Consider the following 21,264-nt stretch of genomic DNA (forward strand, 5'->3'; position numbering starts at 1 on the left):
TGATGTTCTGAATGTTTCTTTACTTGTGTCCTCATCTTCTCGCGCAGTTTAAGAAAATGCATAAGCAACTTCGTCTTCCGCGCCGCGCAATCCATGACCCATGTCTTTAATCTCCCCCGAAGCCGTAAACGGCGCACGCCGTCTGGGCGGCTCTTTGTCCACTCTCGTGCCCCTCCACATGACACGGCGGAACGGCCTCGCGTTTTTGAAACTAATGGTTCTTTTACCGCAAAGCAGCAAACTATCGGACCAAGTTAACAGTGGAGCGGGGTCGGCTGCGACTAATCCTCGAACAATCGGAGCACGTGTTCTGCGCACTGCCCGAGGGCTCACTCGGGCTAACGTTCGGCTTGGCGAACTTAACTAATGCCTTCGCAAAGTCGCGTTGTTGCCTCCCGAATGGCTTGATTTCATGCGCGACTGACGCGTGGTTGGAGGGTCGTGCGCGTCATTTTGACGAATGCCATCTCAAAATCGCGCCGCCGCGTCTTCCTACTCGAAGTAGAAAAGAAAGCGCCTCGCGCGGCGCATCGCCCGCTCGTCCGACAAGCGGAGTTTAGGGTGCAGACGCGTGTTTGTTTGGTTTCTTCCAATGCATCCAGACGGCGCTGACCTCCGCGCATTTCGAAGGAACTTTTTGAAGCCGGCGTAGGCTTTTGACGAAAATGTAGCAACCCGGCAAACGCGGCGCAAAAACGCCGCTGCTGAAAAACGTTCATGGTAATGAACGTTTTTCATTTGTCAGTCTAGTCAACTGTAGCTATTCAAAACATCGCTTATCTCGTTTTCCTGAGTCATTGCTCTATCACAGCTGTGATGTTTTAATGATAGGCTGTGGCTAGGGTTACGTGCAGACGTAACTGTAGTCACCGCTATCGTTACGTCCAGAGTAAAGTCCCTAGATTTTTCCCTGTTGAAGAGCAGGGAAAAATCTAGGGACTTTAGTCAAGATGTGGTTTTTCACAAACGTGAGTACATTATTTTCCTGTTGCTCAGTGAAAGCCCTCTGCGCCCTTCGGGCGCGGAAATCTAATTGTGGCTTCGCCCTCGCTTCGCGAGTGCAGCCATTTCGCTAACGCTCAATGGCCGGTTGGCAGGGTCTCCGTCACGCGCTACTGGCCGCTGTCGCGGTCATGCGCTGTTTAGCCCGCGCGCCTGCCCCGAAGGGGCAGGCGGGGGCGCACGTAACCCACGAGCCGCGTCGCGCTTCTCTGGCAGCAGACTTCTGCAACACCTTCTGCGACAGAAAAAAAAAAAACCCCTTCACTAGCAGCAAGGTTCGAACCAACGTCGTCGCAGTTCCGAGCACGACACGTTAGCCGCTGCGCCACTGAGGCCAATCAGTTCGGTAGGTCTAACGGGCTGTATTTGTATTGTCACGCTGGACGTAACTTTTAAGACTCGTTATTCTTACGTCCAGACGTAACTGCAACGGCTCCTACTGTTACGTCTAGACGTAACGCTAGACACTGCCTTAATGATAACACGTACGTGTGTGTGTGTGTGTGTGTGTGTATATATATATATATACATATATATATATATATATATATAGACTTACAAAGAGGGTTCAACTTAAATTGAGGACGGCGCAGCGAGCAATGGAAAGGAAAGTGATAGGTGTAACCTTAAAGGGACACTAAAGAGAAAAAATGAATTGGTTTAGATTGATAAAGCATGCTCGGAGAACTCTTGTGTAGTTTATTTCACCACCATAGGTTTATTATTAGAGGAGAAAACCAAGTTCAAAGTTTCATTTTTAAATTTCGCGCCGAACTTTGTAATTCGTGACGTAAAAGATTTCAAAGCGCATTTAACGTATTTTGGCGCCACTGGCTCGACGAAATTTCCACAAACTAGTTATGTCAAGTCTCTGGCCCCCTCAGAGGACAATGTACTTCGATTTAACCAATTAGGAACTACGTAGGCCCAAGCAGGCGCCGTCAAAAATATGTGACGTCACAGCAAATGGTGCGGGAATTCCAAGGTGGCGTCGCCACCTGTATTTTCTTTTGCGCGTTTTCTCGCTTATTAAGCGTCTACTCGCAGCAAGTGTGGCGTATTTGGTATCGTGCAAGACTACTTTACTGATGCAAGAAAAATAGTTTTGCTCTTTAGTGCCCCTTTAAGAGACAGGAAGAGAGCAGAGTGGGTCAGGGAACAAACGGGGTTTAAGGATATCATAGTTGAAATCAAGAACAACAAATGGATATGGGCCGGGCACGTAGCACGTCGGCAGCCCAGGCAACACAATAACAACCTCAGGACATCCTCAGTATGCCACCTTGAGGACATTATGATGCCCTCAGAATGTCCTGTTATGGTACTAGAATGGCACTAATCCAGTCCTGTTGTCCGTACCCATAACAACCTCAGGGCCAACGTTACTAGAACAAACTCAGTTTCCAAGCTCCGTATCTCCGCCAGCGGAGGAAGGTGGTCCGAACGGCGGTTGCTGGAACAGCGGCGCTGCGGTCCCGTCTTGCGCCACTATCGGTGCGTCGTCTGCTGCCACGGCGTAAAGCGGCGGTCCACCGCGCAGTTGCTCGCGGCAACTGCGCGGCAACTTTCTTATGGCATTTTTCACTGGGAGATCCAGAGCGGCCGCTGAAATCCCAGAGCGTGCACTCGGATTTCATGAAGCCAAATCTGCCAGTAGAACATGGGAATGCTCCGTGGGGGAACGCCCCGGAAGTCACATGAACCAGTTCCAGAAACAATTCCTTTTTCCGTTCTCTAGGTTTCTATGACAACTTTGGCCGCCACTGCAAGGCGTGCATTTCGACCACGCAGTCGCGAACAGGAGGGATACAATTTTGTTGTTATTGTGGCAGAATAGCGGGGAGGCAAAACTTTCTTTAGTAGGTTGGACGACGACAGAGAATCAACACGTCCGCTCGGTTTGAACGCATTTACAGTGCTCTCGTAGAGAGGGAAAAAAAAGGAAAATAGAAATACAGAAACACAAGCACAGTCAAAAGAGTTTTCTCTGCACCCCGCACGTGCAGCAGACTTGGAGAACAGAGGGAGTGTTCTTTCACGGGGTGGGCGTGTAGGTCGTAAAACGACGATGTCAAGGACGTTCTCCGCTCTTCCCGTACTCGCCTCCAAATTGCGGGCCGCTGCGGTCGCAACCCCGAAAACGCGTTCCGCCGGGTTGCCCTTCTTCCTCCTTTTCGCCACGGGGTCTTCCAATTAAAAAGCTGCTCCGAAGTGGGGGGCTGCTTCCCAATATTCGACAAATACAACAGTTGTGTTCTGAGCATGGACGAGCACGTGGAACTCACTCCGGCTGTGCGTCGCCTGTTGCTGGGCGTGCTTAGGAACGGCGGGAACGATCTCAATGGTAAGTGCTACGTACTTCACACTGATAATAAATTCTGCCCGTTGATAGCTCCGCGTGAAGGCTGGTCACATAGTTGTACGGTATGTAGGTGCACGTGGCAACGGCCGCAATCGGCGCTCGCAAAAATGCAGCACGTTCTGAGCAGGATTTTTTTCCATCTGAGTAGTTACGTACCTGCCGCCTTAGAAGTCCTACTGCTTTAGAGTATCACAGGCGGGTCGGAATTTTCTCAACGCTCACCAAGCATATCTTCTCCGAGAGGCACCGAGAAACCTTCCCGAAAGAAGCCTTCATACAGCACCTGCATCTCTTCGCAGTCTTCTTCGTCTGAGCTGGACAAGCTGCTGCTGGAACTGCTCTTGTCGCTAGATAGAAGTTCCACCACAGCAGCAAACGCAGCCATTTTGTGAAGCTCAGCCGCTCTAGCCACCATAGCCGCTCAGGGAACGCACAATGACGGATGTGACGTATGCTGCCCGTCGTGTTTCCGCCTGAATCCGCCACTTGGCGGCGGAGCAAGTGAGAGCAATCCGCCTCGGAGCGAGTTGCCCTGAAACTACCAGTGAAACGCGCGGACCCGCTCCGAGTCTACCAGTGAAATTCAGATTCGTCGCCACGGAGCAAAAAAAAACCTGCTCCGGATGAGGAAAAACTGTAATGACGCAAAGAAGACGGGGACGAAGCGAAGACACGAACAGACAGACACGGGCGCCAACTTCCAACTGTTTATTCTCAGAAACCGCGCCGATTTATATACGCTGCCGAACAAGGTAATCCCATAACAGAAATTGAGTCATCGCAGAACTAACAATTCATCATGAGCCATAAATACATATACAAGGCATGCGCCGGAACTGCACTAACGCGATCGAACTATGAAAACATGCCAGCACCTATGAACACGTGCCAACCCTAGTGAGAGGCAAAATGAATAGCGCACAATCTAAACTCTACATGTCTAAATGCTATCTTTCAAAAAGATAGCTTCTTTCTCGCTTAGATCGAGTGAAGGGGCACTAACACACTGGCTACCTGCCCTCTTTATTAGAAACGCTTCAATTGTCTCCCTTTCAGTGCGGCTGTTTGCTCTCCTAAGAAACGTGGTTTGGCTGAAGTGTGGCGCACAACCACAGCGCTTGCAGTGGTCAGCCAAGTGCCCGCCCATGTTGCTGCTAACCGCCAAGCGGTGCTCCCTTGCACGATCGTTGAAACACCGGCCTGTTTGGCCGATGTACACCCTACCGCAGCTTAGGGGAATATTATAAACCACATTGCTGACACACTCGGTGTATCGCGTGGCGTGCTTCTTGGAGCAAGCAGCCGGCTGCTTATCCGCCATCAAAGGGCAAATTCTGGCCAGTTTGCATGGAGCGGAAAATACAATGCGCACACTATATCTGGCTGTGATCTTCTTTATATTGTGCGAGAGCCGGTGAACGTAGGGAATTACGTGCGTACTCATCTTCTCTTTTGGCTCCTGCACTTTTCTTCCACGTTTCAACTTCTGCAAGAGGCTTTCGCACACACCCGTGATAACGGAGGGAGGAAATCGAGCGTCTTTCAGCCTGTTTATCTGATTACTAAATCCCGTAACAAGACGGTGCTCACATGACTTAATCAAAGCTGAATTGAGGCATGTGATAGCTATGCCTTTCTTGATTAGCTTAGAATGTGCGCTGTCATACGGCAAAAGGCTCTTTTTAGTCCTAGGGTTATACATCCAGCACAGGTGGTCCTTCGTGAAACTAAGTTTAACATCCAGAAATTGAATGGAATTGTCTTGAAGCAATTCCGAAGTGAATTCTAGTCCGCCAGATTCTTTTAAAAAGATGTTAGTTAATTCTGCAACAGCTACGTCAAGGCTACTGTCGGGTAAACTTAAAAACACAAGATAGTCGTCAACATATCTGTAAATCTTAACAACACTGCTGTTGTCGGTTTTGGCATGAATGTTTTTAAGTTTGCGACTACATCGAATAGATGTCGTCTCTGAGCAATTTTTTCAGCGGATAGTTGTATTTTCGGTGTTTCATCTTTCTACGTCGCATCCTTCTACGGTGCCTTAAACAATTCGAACAGATCGGCCGTGATGTGAGCACCGAGCAGTTATTCGCGCGTACTCTGTCGCTAGAAGAGTCGTCAGTATTGACTCCTTCGCACAACTTCAGTTTTTCAACTTTACCGAGCAGATGTTCCATGCCCGCAGCACTTCTTACACTCTACGACAGCCGTTTGCGTTTCGTGCTGTAGCCGTTCACTATGCAGTTAAACTGCTCGTCAACTACAATTATATTTTGCACAAGTAAGTCACCATTCTCTAAGCAAAGTGTGGGATTGGGCTAGTTGGTATTCCATTATTGGTATTCCATATGAACCTTCGCACCCCCCCCCCCCCTTTATGGGGAACCCTGCGCACGCCTATGCGAATGTCAGTGTGATGCAACTCTCAGTCTCGGTAGCGTATATAGGTAATCACCTGCCTTTCGTTTTGCTGTTCTATTTCTGGCGGCTCCTCCAAACTGGGCACTGGGCTTTCGTGGGACGCCGTGCGTTTTTTTAGGAGCTTGCTCGCTAAGCTTCTTATGCTCGCACCTTGTCCTCACCTGTGTGATCGTCGGCGCAGCGGCACACACCATGCTCGGCGCAGCTGCGCTCTCTCTGGTGATTTCAAGAATGCTCACTAGATGGCGCCGCCGCTCAAGGCGGCACACACCACGCTCGGCGCAAGCGCTAGTTAGGTGACTGCTCGAGGGCCGCACCTCTTGTTTCGCTGGCTTCCTTTCTCTTCGCCGGGAAGGAACACTCTTCGTTGCCGCTCTGTAGCATGAACGGCAGCAGCGCGACGGGCTCGCAACGCAGCAGCAGCTCGGGAAGATCTCGCCTTGCCAATAACCAGCCAACACATGATGTCACGTTACGCTCTCCGATGCGTATCGTACGACTGCAAACGTCCCACCACCATCAGGGGCACCTGTATCGATGTTGCCTTCTCGAACTTTCCATTGCGTCCCATCATCGATGATCCCTTGGCAACATACTTTACTGGTCATAAAGCAATCATCTTTAAAGGGAAACGAGTCCCCAAGCTCATCGAGGGACGCCCTTCTTGTACTTTGCAAAAGAACATCTCTCGTGTGTATGTAATGCATATAGTTCATCCATCATAAAGCAATCATCTTTAAAGGGAAACCAGTCTACGAACTCATCGAGGGACGCCCTTCTTGAACTTGGTAAAACAACATCTCTTGTGTATATATAATGTTTATAGTTCATCGAAATCTATATATACTTCATCAAAATGTATATAGAGCATCGAGCCTTACATTAATTAACATTGTGTATGTAATGCATATATAACAACGTTGTCACGTTTATATACGATGGTAGAGGAATGTGTTTGAACTTGGTAAAACAACATCTTTTGTGTATATATAATGTTTATAGTTCATCCAAATGTATATATACTTCATCAAAATGTATATAGTGCATCCAACGGTAAATTAACGAACAGTGTGGATGTAATGTATGTATAACAACGTTGTCACGTCTATATATGATGGTAGAGGAATGTGCACGGAGCATTCGCGGGTTACCCGATCATCTCCGAGCAAGCTCCTCTAACATCATTCACTTCGTGGATATGGCTTGTGAATTTTTTTTTTTTTTTTTGGGGGGGGGGGGGGGGGGGGATTTGCACCTTGGTCCCGAACATTTTGGCTTTGAAATGTGGGTAGGAAGTGCTGGGAACAAGTGCGGCACGGCAGCGGGCGCGAGTTCCCACTTTCCACGTGGGATGAAAACTTCTTGTCCCGCAACGACACGACAATAGTGCTTTACAATGTCGTCTCTCTCAAAAGTAACGTCACAGACCTTGCATTTCGCAGTAAGCTTTCTATCTTTGCGATGCAAGGCTTGAATGGCGTAGGGTTTTTTGGAGGTCCGAAGAAGTGTCGTGAAGCGGAAGTGTTGTGTAGCGGAGTTGTCGTTGCGGTAGCCGCTCTTGCAGCCCGGTGCAAAGCAAGTCGGCATACCGCACTGTTAATCTGTTCGCCCTCGTTACGCTTCGTACATCATGCATGTGTCTTCGTACAAGACGCTAAGCCTGGTCAAGAACAGTGGCAAAAATGACGAGCTAACAAAGCGCAGACGTCGCTGTAACCCACGTGCGCTCGTACATCGGCGGCGCCGATCACAGCAAGCGCCAGCCGCGGGAGCTAGACGTGACTGCAGCGCCACTAGTTCTCACGACCGCCACGCGGACCGCCTCTCCGGCGGAGCTTTTAAACTGAGTTTGTTCTAGTAACGTTGCTCAGGGCGTCCTCAAAACAACACTTCAGGACTTTTTTAGTATGTTTTCAGAACAACCATTGTGCAGCCGGTTCGGTACCGTAGGCTGTGATATTTTGTATTACTACATATGATTTATTTCTTTTTAAGGTATTTACATACATTAAAGGAAAAACACCTCTGTGAGGTCTTGTGTATGTATACTGCGTCAAGAAACAGAGAGATGAAAAAATCCGTAAACAGGGGGTGGGTGCTCGAGCCAACGTTTCGACAAGTGGACTTGTCTTCTTCAAGGCTGGAACTTGAAGACAAGTCCACTTGTCGAAACGTTTGCTCGAGCACCCACCCCCTGTTTTACGGATTTTTTCATCGCAGCTTCCATCTTCCACTTCCTGCCGTTTTTAAGAAACAGGGAGGTGACAATAAGTGCTTGACTATGACAAAAAAAAACAACAAACAAAGCTTGTTGACTGAAATTCATTTATTTGAACAGTAATTATAGTCCCGACTGGTTATGAGGACCGCTTTCTCAGGCGTCCGAGTAGTCAGAGGCAGTGTCTGAAAAAAAAAGCAATATTGAGGCATTCAACACAAATTTCCAAAGATGTTTTACTGTACCGGGCTACCCCTGCAAAAAAAAAAGACGTCAAATAAAGGCAGTTACGATTTTAATGAAAGGATTAATACATGCAAAAGGAACCAGATGCTGTCCCATGTAGAACAATGCTACATTTCATGACAGTCTCATGTGATGTCACCGCAGCATGCGACGACTGCGACTCAGTGGCCCATGTTTGTAAACTTCCTCAGAAGTCTGGCACAATGTCCTCGTCACCACGTGTATCGTGCACAGTGCACTCATTAGTGTTATACCCCTGTCACACGGGGCAACTTAAGTGCACTTTCAGGGAGTGCACTTCGCCGCTAGTGTCATTCGCATGCTGTCACATGGGAACGCTTAGTGCCACTCGCTGCAAAGTGCACTTGCCCGCGAGTGCGTTCGCCAAACTCACTTCGCGGCGATGGAGTGTCTAGCCTCGGTAGCAGTGGCTCGAGAATAAATAAGTCATTATCCGAAGCTAAGTTCATAGCATTTTTTAACTATCGCTTTCGTTATTAGGAATATTCTTATACATTAAAATGTACTATATACCACAAAAACACTTCGCTATTCTCGCTCTCAGGCAGTTTGCGGCCACAGCCGCCAGGGGCATACCCAGAACACGCTGTGCAATGGCCGGCAGCCGCCGCGTTTGTACCTAAAGTTTATTTTAAGGGCTGTTTATAGCTATAACACATTGTTACTCAAGAAACATTGCCTGGAATAACAAATATCTGTTGTGTTACTTAAGTACCCATCGCCATTACTATCATTTCCAAAGTAGACTTCCCTTTCTCGTGTAGCAGCGCGCCACCAAAGTGACATTCTGGGGGCGTAAGTGCACTCGCTCAAAATAACACTAAATTTGTCAGTGTGACCGGGGTATTAGAGGCTCTGCTCTGACAGCCCACCAGTGCACTCGACACGGGCATTGAGTTAACTTGCCCGAGGTTGGGCCATGTGTCAGGCGCAGACGTCGATTCCCCGTTATTCACGTTGGGACTCTCCGAAGCACAATTCACCGCGATTTGTTCGACTGGTGCCGATCCATTCATTGGACATTAGCGCTAGCTGTTGGGCCAGTTGGTGCATTATGAACTTGAAAAAGGGGTACCAGCGAAAACACTGAAAACACGTACACAAGAAGAAGGCGTGTGTAACGCCTTCTTCTTGTGTACGTGTTTTCAGTGTTTTCGCTGGTACCCCTTTTTCAAGTTCCATTCATTGGAGCATCAGTCAGAGTGTTGAGTAACGTGAAGCACCCATCAACACGGCGATTGACCTCCCGTCGGCGTCTATGATTTGCACTTTCAGACATCTCACTTTTGTTAACTGTACACTACACTGTACTATACACACAAACAACAAAAGTGCGGTTTGCACTAACCTTCATTGCAAGATCCCACTCCTCCATGCAAGATCCCACCTTGACTAGAATCTTGACAGTCAGTCGACTTGGAATGGCTTGGCTGGTTTGGCTACTTGACTATCCAGAACGGCAATGCATGGTCAATGGTTGCCAGCGGCTAGTTTGTTATTACGCGCTACAGCGGCGGATATTCACTAATATATGGCTGCCACTTTTAAGAACATACTATTTTAAATGGACATTTCACAATATCAGCTTCGATACCCAAGATCATTAATTACTTGTGTTTCAGAAAGCGAAACGCGTAATTTGAAGCTTTTTAACGAAAAGAGAAGCAACTAGGTGAAAATATGCAAAGACTGTGTGAAACAACCGTGCTGAGAAAATTTTCACATATGATATGCATCTACTTAGTGTGAAAAGGACGCGAGGAATCGTATGTAAGCGCTCAGTGCATGCATTGCATTTGTCATCCCCAAAAGGTCCCTGGAAGAACCTTTTCAGGACAACTTGTTAGCGCTCTCTCGATATTGCTTTTGTCATCTCCAAAAGGCATCTGAAGAACCTTTTCAGGACAACTTGTTGTCCTCAGAAAGCACTCACAAAGACATTTCTGGGTCAAACCAGCTCGTGTCGTACTCAATACCTACCAAGAACATCGAGAAATGTGCGAGGACGATTGTACCATTTGAGGACGACCTCGGGACGTCGAATGTTGTCTGGGAGGATAACCGGTGGTCATTAAGGGTAACTGACTGGATTCCAAGAGATGGCAAACGCGTGAGGGGGAGACAGAAAATTAGGTGGGTAGATGAGATTAAAAAGTTTGTAGGTATAACGTGGCAGCAGAAAGCACGGGACCGGGTTGATTGGCGGAACATGGGAGAGGCCTTTGCCCTGCAGTGGGCGTAGACAGGCTGATGATGATGATGATGATGATGATGATATATCACTTGTTTAAGTGTGGTTGGTTCATCAGTATTGAATGTTTTCTAAAAAGGTTGGAATTTCTTCTGTTTACTAGAACTAAAAAAATAACAACAATGATGTTTGACCCTACAATTCTGCTCCAAAACTAACTTGCATTGCTCCAAAGCACACATTTTGGTGCTCCAAAGCTGCTCCAAAACTGCATTATTCCTGCTCCCTGAGCTGCTCCAAAACACTCAAGCCCGCTTCCACCCCTGGAAGCAGCAGCTGCTTGCATTGTTGAAGAAGCACGCAAACTCTTTTGATGCCTATTTGTCCACCTTGGGCAAAACTACCGCTGCAGCACATTGCATTGAGACCGACGGAACGTCTATTGTGCACCGCTGCTCGCACCGCATGTCTCTAGCCGAGCAAAAAATCATTGAAGAAATGTAGCCGACATGCTGCAATGGGAAATAATCCGCCCCTGAGCCAGCCCTTGGTCGTCTCCCGTTGTTCTGGTGGGAAAAAAGATGGTTCTGTACGCTTTTGCGTCCATTACCGGGCGCTCAATAAGATCACTAGAAAGGACTCATTGGCAACGCCCTTGATTTCTCACAACGTGCTGAATACGTTTCAAGCCTCGACTTGTCTTCTGGCTAGTGGCAAATCCCCATGCCTGAAGATGACAAAAAAAAAAAACAGTGTTTGCCACCCCGGATGGCCTATACAAGTTCAACGTGATGCCTTTCGGGCTGTTCAACGCACCCGCAACTTTTGAGCGCATGATTGACACCTTTTGAGCGCATGACCTGAAATGGAAGACTTGCCTGTGCTACCTAGATGACATTGTTGTCTTTTCATCAACGTTTCCTCAACACCTGCAATGCTTGGATGAAGTCCTGACGTGCCTTGCGGGCACTGGCTTTCAAATTAACACCAAGAAATGCCATTTTGCCAGCAAATTCATTAAAGTCCTCGGTCATGTCGTGAGCAAGGACGGAATACGTCCTGAACCCGACAAAACCGCGGCGGTGCTTCGCTTTCCTTGCCCTGAGAAGCTTAAAAACTTGCGAAGTTCCCTTGGTCTCGCCTCTTACTTTTGTCGATTTATATGAAACTTTGCCTCAATAGCTGCACCACTACACAAGCCTCCGGTATGCCCTTTGAGTGGTCTCAAGAATGTGAATCGGCTTTTGAACTGTTGAAGGGTGCCCTCACGACCGACCCTGTACTTTCCCATTTTCACCAGGACGCACCGACCCTCCTGTACACAAACACTAGCAACCGTGGTTTAGATGTTGTTTTTCTGCAATGCGACAACTCTTCGCGAGAGCGAGTCGTTGCATACGCCAGCCGCATGCTCTCTACGACTGAGAGGAACTACATGATCACCGGGCAGGAGTGCCTGGCCGTCATCTGGTCGGCGCAGAAGTTTCGTCCCTATCTGCACGGCCGTCATTTTACCATTGTTACGGATCACCACGTGTTATGCTGGCTTTCCACATTCAAGAACTTGTTGGAACGCTTCGGTTGCAGAATTCTGCGTCTTCAAGAGTATGAATTCGATATCATCCACAAGTGTGGCAAAAAACATCAAGACGCTGATGCTCTTTCTCGCTGCCTGCTACCTATGGCCCCACTTGGCGCCCTCCGCAACCGCTTCGCACAACAAACACTCAGAGTCCACTTTTACATCGGTTCTCTCTGTGGCCTCTATAGACCACCTGCCTCCGGACAACGACCAAGAATTTGCCTCTCGCCAACTGGTTGACCCGTGTGTCGACCTATCATAGGCCACCTCTCTGGAACTTCCTGTCCACCTAACGTGAGGCTACATTGCCAACTTTTGCAATTTAAGCTCGACAACTCCGTGCTGTATCGCTGAATTTACCATCCTGATGGTCAGCGCTGGGTGCCCGTTCTACCTCGCTCTCTCCGCTCTCACGTCCTTACAGCCTTCCATGATGATCCGACTGCAGGTCATCTCGGTTTTCATAAAACCTACGACCGCCTTCGAAGTCGTTTTTATTGGCCTGGCATTACTACTAGCGTAGCCAGGTACGTCGAGTCCTGCACTATCTTTCAAAGTCCAAAACTCCCCACATCTGCTCCTGCCGGTAAACTACAGCCTCTTCCGTGCCCCGCGACACCATTTGAAGTTGTATGTGTCGATCTTTATGGCCCCCTTCCAGTCACTGCCACCGGCAAACCATGGATCGTCACAGCTGTGGACCATTTGCCCCGCTACGCTGAGACATCTTCTGGGACTACTGGTTCTGCTTCTGAAATTGCCGATTTCGTTCTCCAAGCCATTATACTGCATCATGGCGCTCCACGTGTTCTGATGATCAGTAACCGTGGAAAGGCATTCCTCTCTCAACTAGTGAACGAACTTCTCCGAGCCTCCGGCACCACTCACAAGACCGCTTCTATACTCGGCGACAACTTATCTTGGCATTGGAGCGAAGGCTACGGAGGCGGGGCATCCGCACATTTGTGTTACTACGCAAGTAGTTCGGCATCTTGCAGCCGATTTCAGTTCCTGTTTCGGTTTCGCTTACTCGCATCGCTGGAGCGTTTAGCACCACGCCTACATGCAGAATGGGAACATCAGTGCGCGTAGATGCATCTACCTACTGTGCTGTATATTGTCACAGGGTTGTTACGTTGGCGAAGGCAGCAGTGGGCGTGTCGAAGATGAAATTCTTTATTTGGCCGAACTTGTGGGCGGGAAACGAGTCAGTCAGAGCGTCGTCCGTTAATAATTTTGATAAGGGTGAAGCGTGTTGGCTTTTACACGTTCTAGCGAATGTTACAGCGTTATCGCTGGTGGCCACGTAATCTCTCGACTATTCGCGTACCGCGCGCTATCTTAACGGAAAGATCTAGAACAATCGTGACGCTTCTGGAACATCGCATCGCGGTCTGCGCGGAAGATTCCAAACAGTCTTTGCGGGTGAAGCCCGAAGACAACAAAATAAGACGCATGGGAATATGATCAACGCCACCAAGCGCACACCGCAGCCTGAATACGGTGTTTGCTCGATTGTAACGCGATCACGATTGTAACGCGAGGGGCGACTTTAGTAGCAAACATTTGGAGAAAAAGCTCGCATTGTATTCGAATAAATACGGAATGCAAGTACCATGATGCCGCTGAATTGGGTTTAGATTTAAGGAGAGCTCTCGCTTAATTAAAAAGAGACTGACGCAGAATATTTTGTCAATCTTCGCTGGTCACACACCTTCACAGAGCGTAGTTTCTCGGCCGTAGGTATTTCATTGCGCAGGAAGTAGCTGAGCTGTGCACTTTGCGCCGCAATGCTGCCAACGCAAACGTGTAATAGCGCAGCAGCCGCGTCTTGCCGGTGATGCGCTTCTAAGTTTGGCCCGAGAAATTCAATTTCTTGCGCTTCGGGGAGGCAAGTGGGGCCCGCAGAGCTTCAGCCTTGATACGCTCAACTGTTCGCTCACTCACTCCGGTGAGCTCGGCGACAGTCCGGCACACTGCATTTGTAGACAAGTCACGCTGACGGCGCCTCACGCCAGCGATGACATTGCAGATAACTTGCGTGGTCTGGTTTGATAGCCACTTTCTGTCACATTTAGAGTACAGCTTCTTCGGAGAACGAAACGGCGAGTTTGCGGCCGCACACGGTTCAGGCGGCATCGCGGACGCCATGTTTACTGAGACTCTGAGAGAGCAGGCGTGAGGAAAATGTGGTGCAGGCGTGAGGAAAATGTGGTGCTGTCCAAGAAATAAAAAAGACAGAAACAAAATTGAAGTTTACGATAACTTTTTTTTACGAACGGCTTCCCATACTCATTCTCTTTTTATAATGAAGAAATCTTTATTTATTCGAGCTAGGTAACTTTTCGAATTAGAAAATAAATATAGGTACTATTTCTTGGCGCGCTCGCATGCAGGCACTTTGGCTCTGTAGCTTCCACAGTGGTGCCAAGAAAAGTTGTCGCCGAGTATAGTTACCATCTTCAGACTAACGGTCTGACCGAGCGATTTCTTCGCACACTTGCCGACATGATCGCCGCCTATATTCAACCAGACCACAAGAACTGGGACGCGATTTTACCATTCGTCACTTTCGCCTATAACACAGCCATTCAGTGTACAACCGGCTATTCACCGTTTTACCTGGTTTACGGACGTTCCCCTACTTCCCTTCTGGACGTTTCTTTCTTTACACCTCCAACGTAAATCCGTCGCCATCCTCTTCAGAGAAATACGTGTCACGACTCGCCCAGTGTCGCCAGTGTGCTCGCATGAATACAGGAGCCAGACAGGAAGATTGTTTATGATGAAGCGCATTGTGCTGTCTCCTTCTGACCCGGTGACGAGGTGCTGCTCTTGATGCCTGTTCGCACACTTGGTTTGTGTGGCAAGTTTCAGCCACGGTTTATCGGGCTGTACACAGTTATGGAGCAGACTTGACCCAGGAATTATCGCGTGATGCCACTTGTAACCCCAGCGGACTGCCGTTACCGTACTACTGAGGTTGTCCACGTCTCCCGCATCAAGTCCTTTCTGCGACATTCCTCATCTCCTTGACCAGGCTGGCCGCTTTCATGTGGGGGGAATTTATGTGGGCATTTGTTATACACATCTGTACATGATCATGATCATCATGCATCCTCATCATCATTGTGGTTTGACTGTGCCTGTTCGCTGCCGGGTCTTCGGACCAAATAAACGTCTGCCCAACCAAGACCTCATGCTTAGTTTCCACAGCGCGACTGGACGCGGACGGAGAAGGAACACGCAAACACACACACAGCGCTGTGTGTGTGTTTGCGTGTTCCTTCTCCGTCCGCGTCCAGTCGCGCTGTGGAAACTAAGCATGAACAACCAACTAGCCCGCCAACGCACTTTAACCAAGACCTCGTAGTATGTACACAATTGTAGGTGGACCCCCCTTAAAAAAACATGCATGCAAGTATATTCTACAGTGAAAATTTATTAATCAAGTCGCCAGAGTGACCACTCATTCTCACTATAGTCACTGTTGAGCCAGCCCTCTTCATGAACTTATATGCCCAGGCTTGGCTGGCTTTGATATGTGTCCTTCATATTACCGCTTTTCAGGTGAAAAGACGGGCTTTTTGCATGACCATTTCACATCTGACCAGCAGAGACCACTTGCGTAGTTCGGGCACATAGGCCACAAACTGTGGAAAGCACCTTCAGCTCTCCAAAAGCTCAGCACTTGGGGTCACATGTGAAGGCTTGATGCTTTTACATTGTGCGATTCTTTGGAAGGTTTATATCGAATTATTTCCTATATAAAAATGGCAAGCATATTTCGCATGTTCAATATGACATTGTTTGACTGTATTTGAATGAGGGCAACGTTTCAAGCTTGTATGGTAAACAACTGCAGATGGTCAAATAGCCTTCTACTGTGTTGTCTCTCGTGGCTTCTCTGTTATCAGTTGATCAGATGGGCCCCTACAGAAACTTGCTCATACACTGATCGCACGTGCAGAGCGTATCACAAAATAGTAAAGGCCGGTTGGCTGTTATTGCCAGCTGACACCTACTTTGCAGTTGATTTGATACCCTCCTGCGACTTCAGAATTTTTTAGGGAACTTGTGTTCATTGGGGGAGAGTTTTTCAATGAACTTGTGTCCATTGAGGGCACTGTGCCTGCTGACTAAAAATTGTGCTTTCCAGCAGTCAGAAGAGAGCGTGGTGCATACACGTGTCCACATAATTTCAAATGCTGTTTAAAATGAGCCCTGTGTCACTCACTGGACAAATCACTCATTTCTCTTGCAGGTGGTGCGTGTTGTCCGAGCCTTGCGGGCGCGCTCTGTTTTTGTGGCCACAGACAGTAATGCTATGCTTGACCAGCTAAACCAGGCTCTCGAGCCTCTGCAGGTGAGTGGGTCAAGGATCCCTTGAGTGGGCTTACAGAGGTAAAGCTGACGAATGTGATCGAGAATCGGCAGCGCCTCAATCATTAACTGGGACGTAGGGTGCGCTTTGTGCTGCCGTCAGCAATGCCGCTCTGGATAGCTTGGAGCAAGGCTTGTCAAAGCAGGCTAACAGAGTTTTGACAGTAAACTTTCGTTTTGCAGCACACTACCTGTCTGTACTATTTTTGTCTGACAACAAAGTTATCGCACGAGGAAATTGTTTTCTTGTTCTCAGTTGAATTTGTTATTACTAGGTTTGAACTGTACAGTCATACCTCAATGAAATTTAGTCATACAGTGAACTGCCAATTTTTCGGGCATGCTTGAAAATTCAGACACTTTCGCAGCACCACACAAGCCCCATAGAGTGAATGTATAAGAACGTCTGATATTTCGGCCACTGAAACTCTTTGGGATCCAATTTTTCGGGACTTTATGCTCTAGTTGCAGGTCCGAAACAGCATTAACTGAAGCCATCACTGCTGTGCGTTGATCATCTCGCAGGCTCGAAGCAGTGTTTTCATGAGTTGATCTGTGAGCGGGCGTAACAGATTCCAGTCAGCTTGCTGCAATTGCAAAGTGTCATGCGGTGAAGCTACCAAGAATCTGAAGGGGCCATTGTCGCGGTGCGAGCGTGGCAGTGCTTTTACGGATAAGTACTAGAATGGCGGCAGGCGTGATGGTGGCAGGTGGCAAACGTGCCAGTATGATTTAATCGCCAACAACCGTATAATGATAAGCATTTTCAGCTAACTGCATCGTAGTGCATGTGGCCTAGCGCAGTTGTAAGCTTGCTTTTAATAGGCAACAACCCAAACTTACTACACCACCTTTCAATGCTGAATTTTTGTGCGAAACCAGTAAGTGTGCCCCACAGAAGCATTGCCTTCTGGAGTGAAAGCAGCTCGCTGTCGCTGTGTCCACGTGCAGTCGGGAAGGAATGTAGTGTGCATGACGAACACTGTCATGGCAAACGTGTGTGTATGGTGCAGCAAGTGCCCTGGTAGTGATGGCGTGAGCTTAAAGTGATGTTCTGTGCACTACTAGAAGTGATCGGCTTCACGTAGCAGCAAGTGCTGCATTTCAAAGAAGCAGCAGAGATTTTTGTACAGTAGAGCATCACTTATGCGTGCAAACGTACTGGGGAAAGCCGGACGAGTCACCCATTCTGCTGCCACAGCCTTTGTGTTCCGCTTTGACTGCTTGAGTAGTAAAAAAAATGCATGAATTCGTTTTTTAGGACTGCCCGATTTTTCAGACAATTTCACGGTCCCTATGGAGTCCAAAAAATCTGACTGTGCTGTCATCGAAAAACATTGTTAGAAAATTTTATTGAACAGAGATCTCTGTTTTAGTTTTAAAAGTAATTCGATGTGCTCCCAAACAGCTCTTTTGGTCATGATGTTGTGAATGAACATATGGGATAGGCAAGACATCAATAAGCAAAGTACAGGGGTGGTACAGCTGCGCCAAGTACGCCGTAGTGCTACATGTTTGACTTCGTGCGTCAAGTTGCGCCAAAACAGCAATATTTCCTGAAATCGCACCATGCCGCTCCAAAACGCAAAAACCGATGACCGCAAATTTGTTTTCTGTGCAGCTTTAGTGGAACCTGACAATGGTGTAAACAACTATGATTCTGCTTCGTCCGCGATACTGAATGTATGGTGGCTAGATGGGGAGGTGTCAGCATCGGGCAGCCTGCGCTGCGAGAAGAGGCGCGCCAGTGCTCCATGACGCTGCTAGTAGCGCGCTTGTCGCCACAGAGATGCCTTCAGGCTCGTGGTGCATCGGGGAACACGTGTGTTTTAGCGAAGTGCTGTCGTGCTGCCGCTGCTTTCAGTGATTTCTTTTTGCAATGTGGCCATGCTCGCTACAGCTATGGTGAATGAAAAAAGATAGAGACACTGCTTTGCTCCAGGATGCACTGCTGGGTATGTTTCCGCCAAAAGGCAAGGTAAAAAGGCGTCCCTTTTCACCGCTCCTGAGGACGACGAACGACACAAGGCTTGGGAGCGCTTGATCCCGCGTGCATACAAGCCACTGGAGAAAAACTGTGTCATTTGCAAAGCGCATTTTGATGAACGATTTATCGTTCGGACGTACAAACATGTAATCAATGGTGAAACCGTCGAAATTCCCCGCAAGGTTCAGTCCAAGGACTGAACCTTGCGGTACTCCTGATAATACTTCGGTGACTGTAGAGTGGCGGTTCCCGATCACTGTGAACTGCGATCTGCCAATTAGGAAACAACGGATCCATGACGAGATTAGTGGATGGATGGATAAGCTATTTACTTTGACCATTAGCCGTTGATGAGGTACGCGGTCGAAGGCTTTTGAAAAATCTAGGTAAATTACGTCTGTTTGGAGGAGAGAATCAAGGTTTAGATGGAGGTCGGTGGTGAATTCAAATAGTTGGGTTTCACATGAGCGTCCTGGGCGGAAGCCATGCTGATTATTGAAAAAAAAAGAGTTAGCTTCAAGATGAGAGGCAACATGAGAGTAGATAATGTGTTCGAGAAGTTTGCAGGCGATACAAGTGAGCGATATCGGCCGATAATTTGAAGGATCAGCTCTGACACCGCTTTTGAATACCGGGACAACCTTGCTTAACTTCCAGTCATTCGGAATTGTACTGGTTGTTACGGACTGCGAAAATATTATCTGTAAAAATTTACTAGTAAGTACTTTAGTGCTTTTGATGACCTTAGCGGGGATGTTATCTGGACCAGGAGCACTGGATACCTTCATTTTGTCAATCAAGGCCGAGATGCCCTCAGATGTGAAATCAATTGAAGGCATGCAGGGGAAGTTGCAGTCAGGAAGCGTACCGCTGTTTAAGTCGGGCTCTTGGGTGAAAACAGAAGAAAAATAAGAATTCATGACATCGGATCGATGTTCGGAGGGGACGGGTGTTCCGTCAGGATATGACAGAGTAATATTGTGAGAAGCGCTGTTGTTAGTAGGTAGAAGATTCCAAAATTTTTGTGGGTTTTCATGAAGGATACCTAGAAGATCAATATGGAAAAATTTTTTCTTTGATTGCCGCAACAAATGATTGTACTCTCGGAGGCATGCGAAATAGTTTTCCCACTTGGAATTACAGTTTGAGAGTTTAGCCGCCCGAAAAAGGCGCTTCTTTTTGTTATCGAGCTTCCTAAGGGAGTTGGTGAACCACGGTTTGTCGGCGTCGCCCCGAATTCGGACAAGTGGTACATATTTCTCAACAAGATACAGTATTTTTTGTTTACAAAGTAACCAATTGCTCTCAACACTTCGGGTGGAAGCGAACTCCTCAAAGTGCACAAAAAAAGTATCTAATTCCTCATTTATTTTTGAGAAGTCTGCGTTTTTGTAATTTCGGATATATTTGGTTGAAGGCCGGCTAGTGGGTATCTGAAAGGTTAGGTCAAATAACACCATCCTGTGGTCACTTACGCCATCAATACACATTACCGAATGAACAGCGTCGGGGTTGGAAACCAAAACTAAGTCAAGAATGTTAGCACCGCGAGTCGGCGTAGATACCACTTGTGTGAAGTTGAAAGTTTGAGTAAGGTCAAGAAATTCCCTAGATAGATGAGACGATGCTGACATTTTATCCCAGTTAATGTCAGGAAGGTTGAAATCACCACAGAGGATGAAATTACTTTTAGGAAATTTAGCGATTAAGTGTAAGAGCAAGTTGTGCAAGTCCTCGACAAAAGATCTATCGCAGTCGGGCGCACAATAGCATGCGATAATAACGCATGAGCAAAAACGAGAAGACACCTTAACGCAAAGTATTTCTTGCTCGTTGTTGGTTGGTATAGCGGAGGAAGATATATTAGATTTAATCAGTAAAAGAACACCACCCCCTCGGCGTCCAACTCTGTCTAATCTGTATGCGTTAAACGCTTCAAACGAAAGTTCGCGCGTGTCTATATCGACAGTTAGCCATGACTCGGTAAATATTGCAATATCGGCGGAGCTGTCATCAAGAACGGCTTCTATTAAGTCTTTTTTAGGAAGGTGGCTTCGTACGTTTCCCAGAAGGAACGAAATACTATCGTACACTGGGACTTTAGGCTGGGGTGATTGTGGCTGTGTAGTATCGCATGATAACGGCGAACGGGTTTGCGGTGAACGCTATGACTTTAATTCTCTCACAGTATCAGTCACGGAATCGTAAATAAATAATTTGTTGTTCATTGATAGCTTGTCAAAGCGGATCTTAAAGGAGGTGGAACGAGCCTCTTGTGCATACGCAAAAAGTTTCTGGCGGGCTATTCTGACACGTGCCGAGTAATCTTCACGAACTGAAAAGGGTGTATCTCTCAACTTTGGCGTTGCAGAAAGAATTGAAGTTTTGTCTTTAAACCTGGAAAACTTGGCGATAATGGGACGGTTCTTGCCAGCCTGAAAGCGTCCCAGTCTGTGCGCTCTTTCAACATCGCTGCTGTTAATCGTAACGCCTAGCTTAGTAGCACAGAACGAGACAACTTGCGACTCAGATTGCGTCCAGCTCTCCCCATTCACATCCGGAATACCAAAAAATAACAGGTTTGATCAGCGCAGACGGTTTTCCGAGTCATCGCACTTCTCGGCTAAAGTTTTTACTTCAGCAGTAAGCTTGGCGATTTCAGCGTTAGGGGAAGAAAAAGCTGATTCTGAGACGGCGTGGACGTTACTTTCAGCTCGTTTTTCTAAGGCATCAACACGAGTTGAAAGATTGTTGACCAAGAGCTCAATGTTACTCTGGGCTGCACGAATCAAGGTTACCTCAGATAGCAAGGTGCTCTGCGATGCTTCAAGCCGCGACAAAGTATTAG

General features: G+C 47.7%; 1 protein-coding gene across 2 annotated transcripts in view; it reads left to right on the forward strand.

Moving 5' to 3' along the window:
* LOC119389716 (GDP-fucose protein O-fucosyltransferase 1) overlaps nucleotides 1–21,264 on the forward strand; it is a 299,155-nt gene that overhangs the window by 208,099 nt on the left and 69,792 nt on the right. For both annotated transcript variants that reach the window (XM_037657086.1, XM_037657095.2), the window contains exon 7: nucleotides 16,311–16,412. In XM_037657086.1, coding sequence (XP_037513014.1) covers nucleotides 16,311–16,412 — 102 coding nt within the window. The remainder of the gene's footprint in view (nucleotides 1–16,310; nucleotides 16,413–21,264) is intronic.

This window comes from Rhipicephalus sanguineus, chromosome 1, assembly GCF_013339695.2.
Source record: "Rhipicephalus sanguineus isolate Rsan-2018 chromosome 1, BIME_Rsan_1.4, whole genome shotgun sequence".
NCBI lineage: Eukaryota > Metazoa > Arthropoda > Arachnida > Ixodida > Ixodidae > Rhipicephalus > Rhipicephalus sanguineus.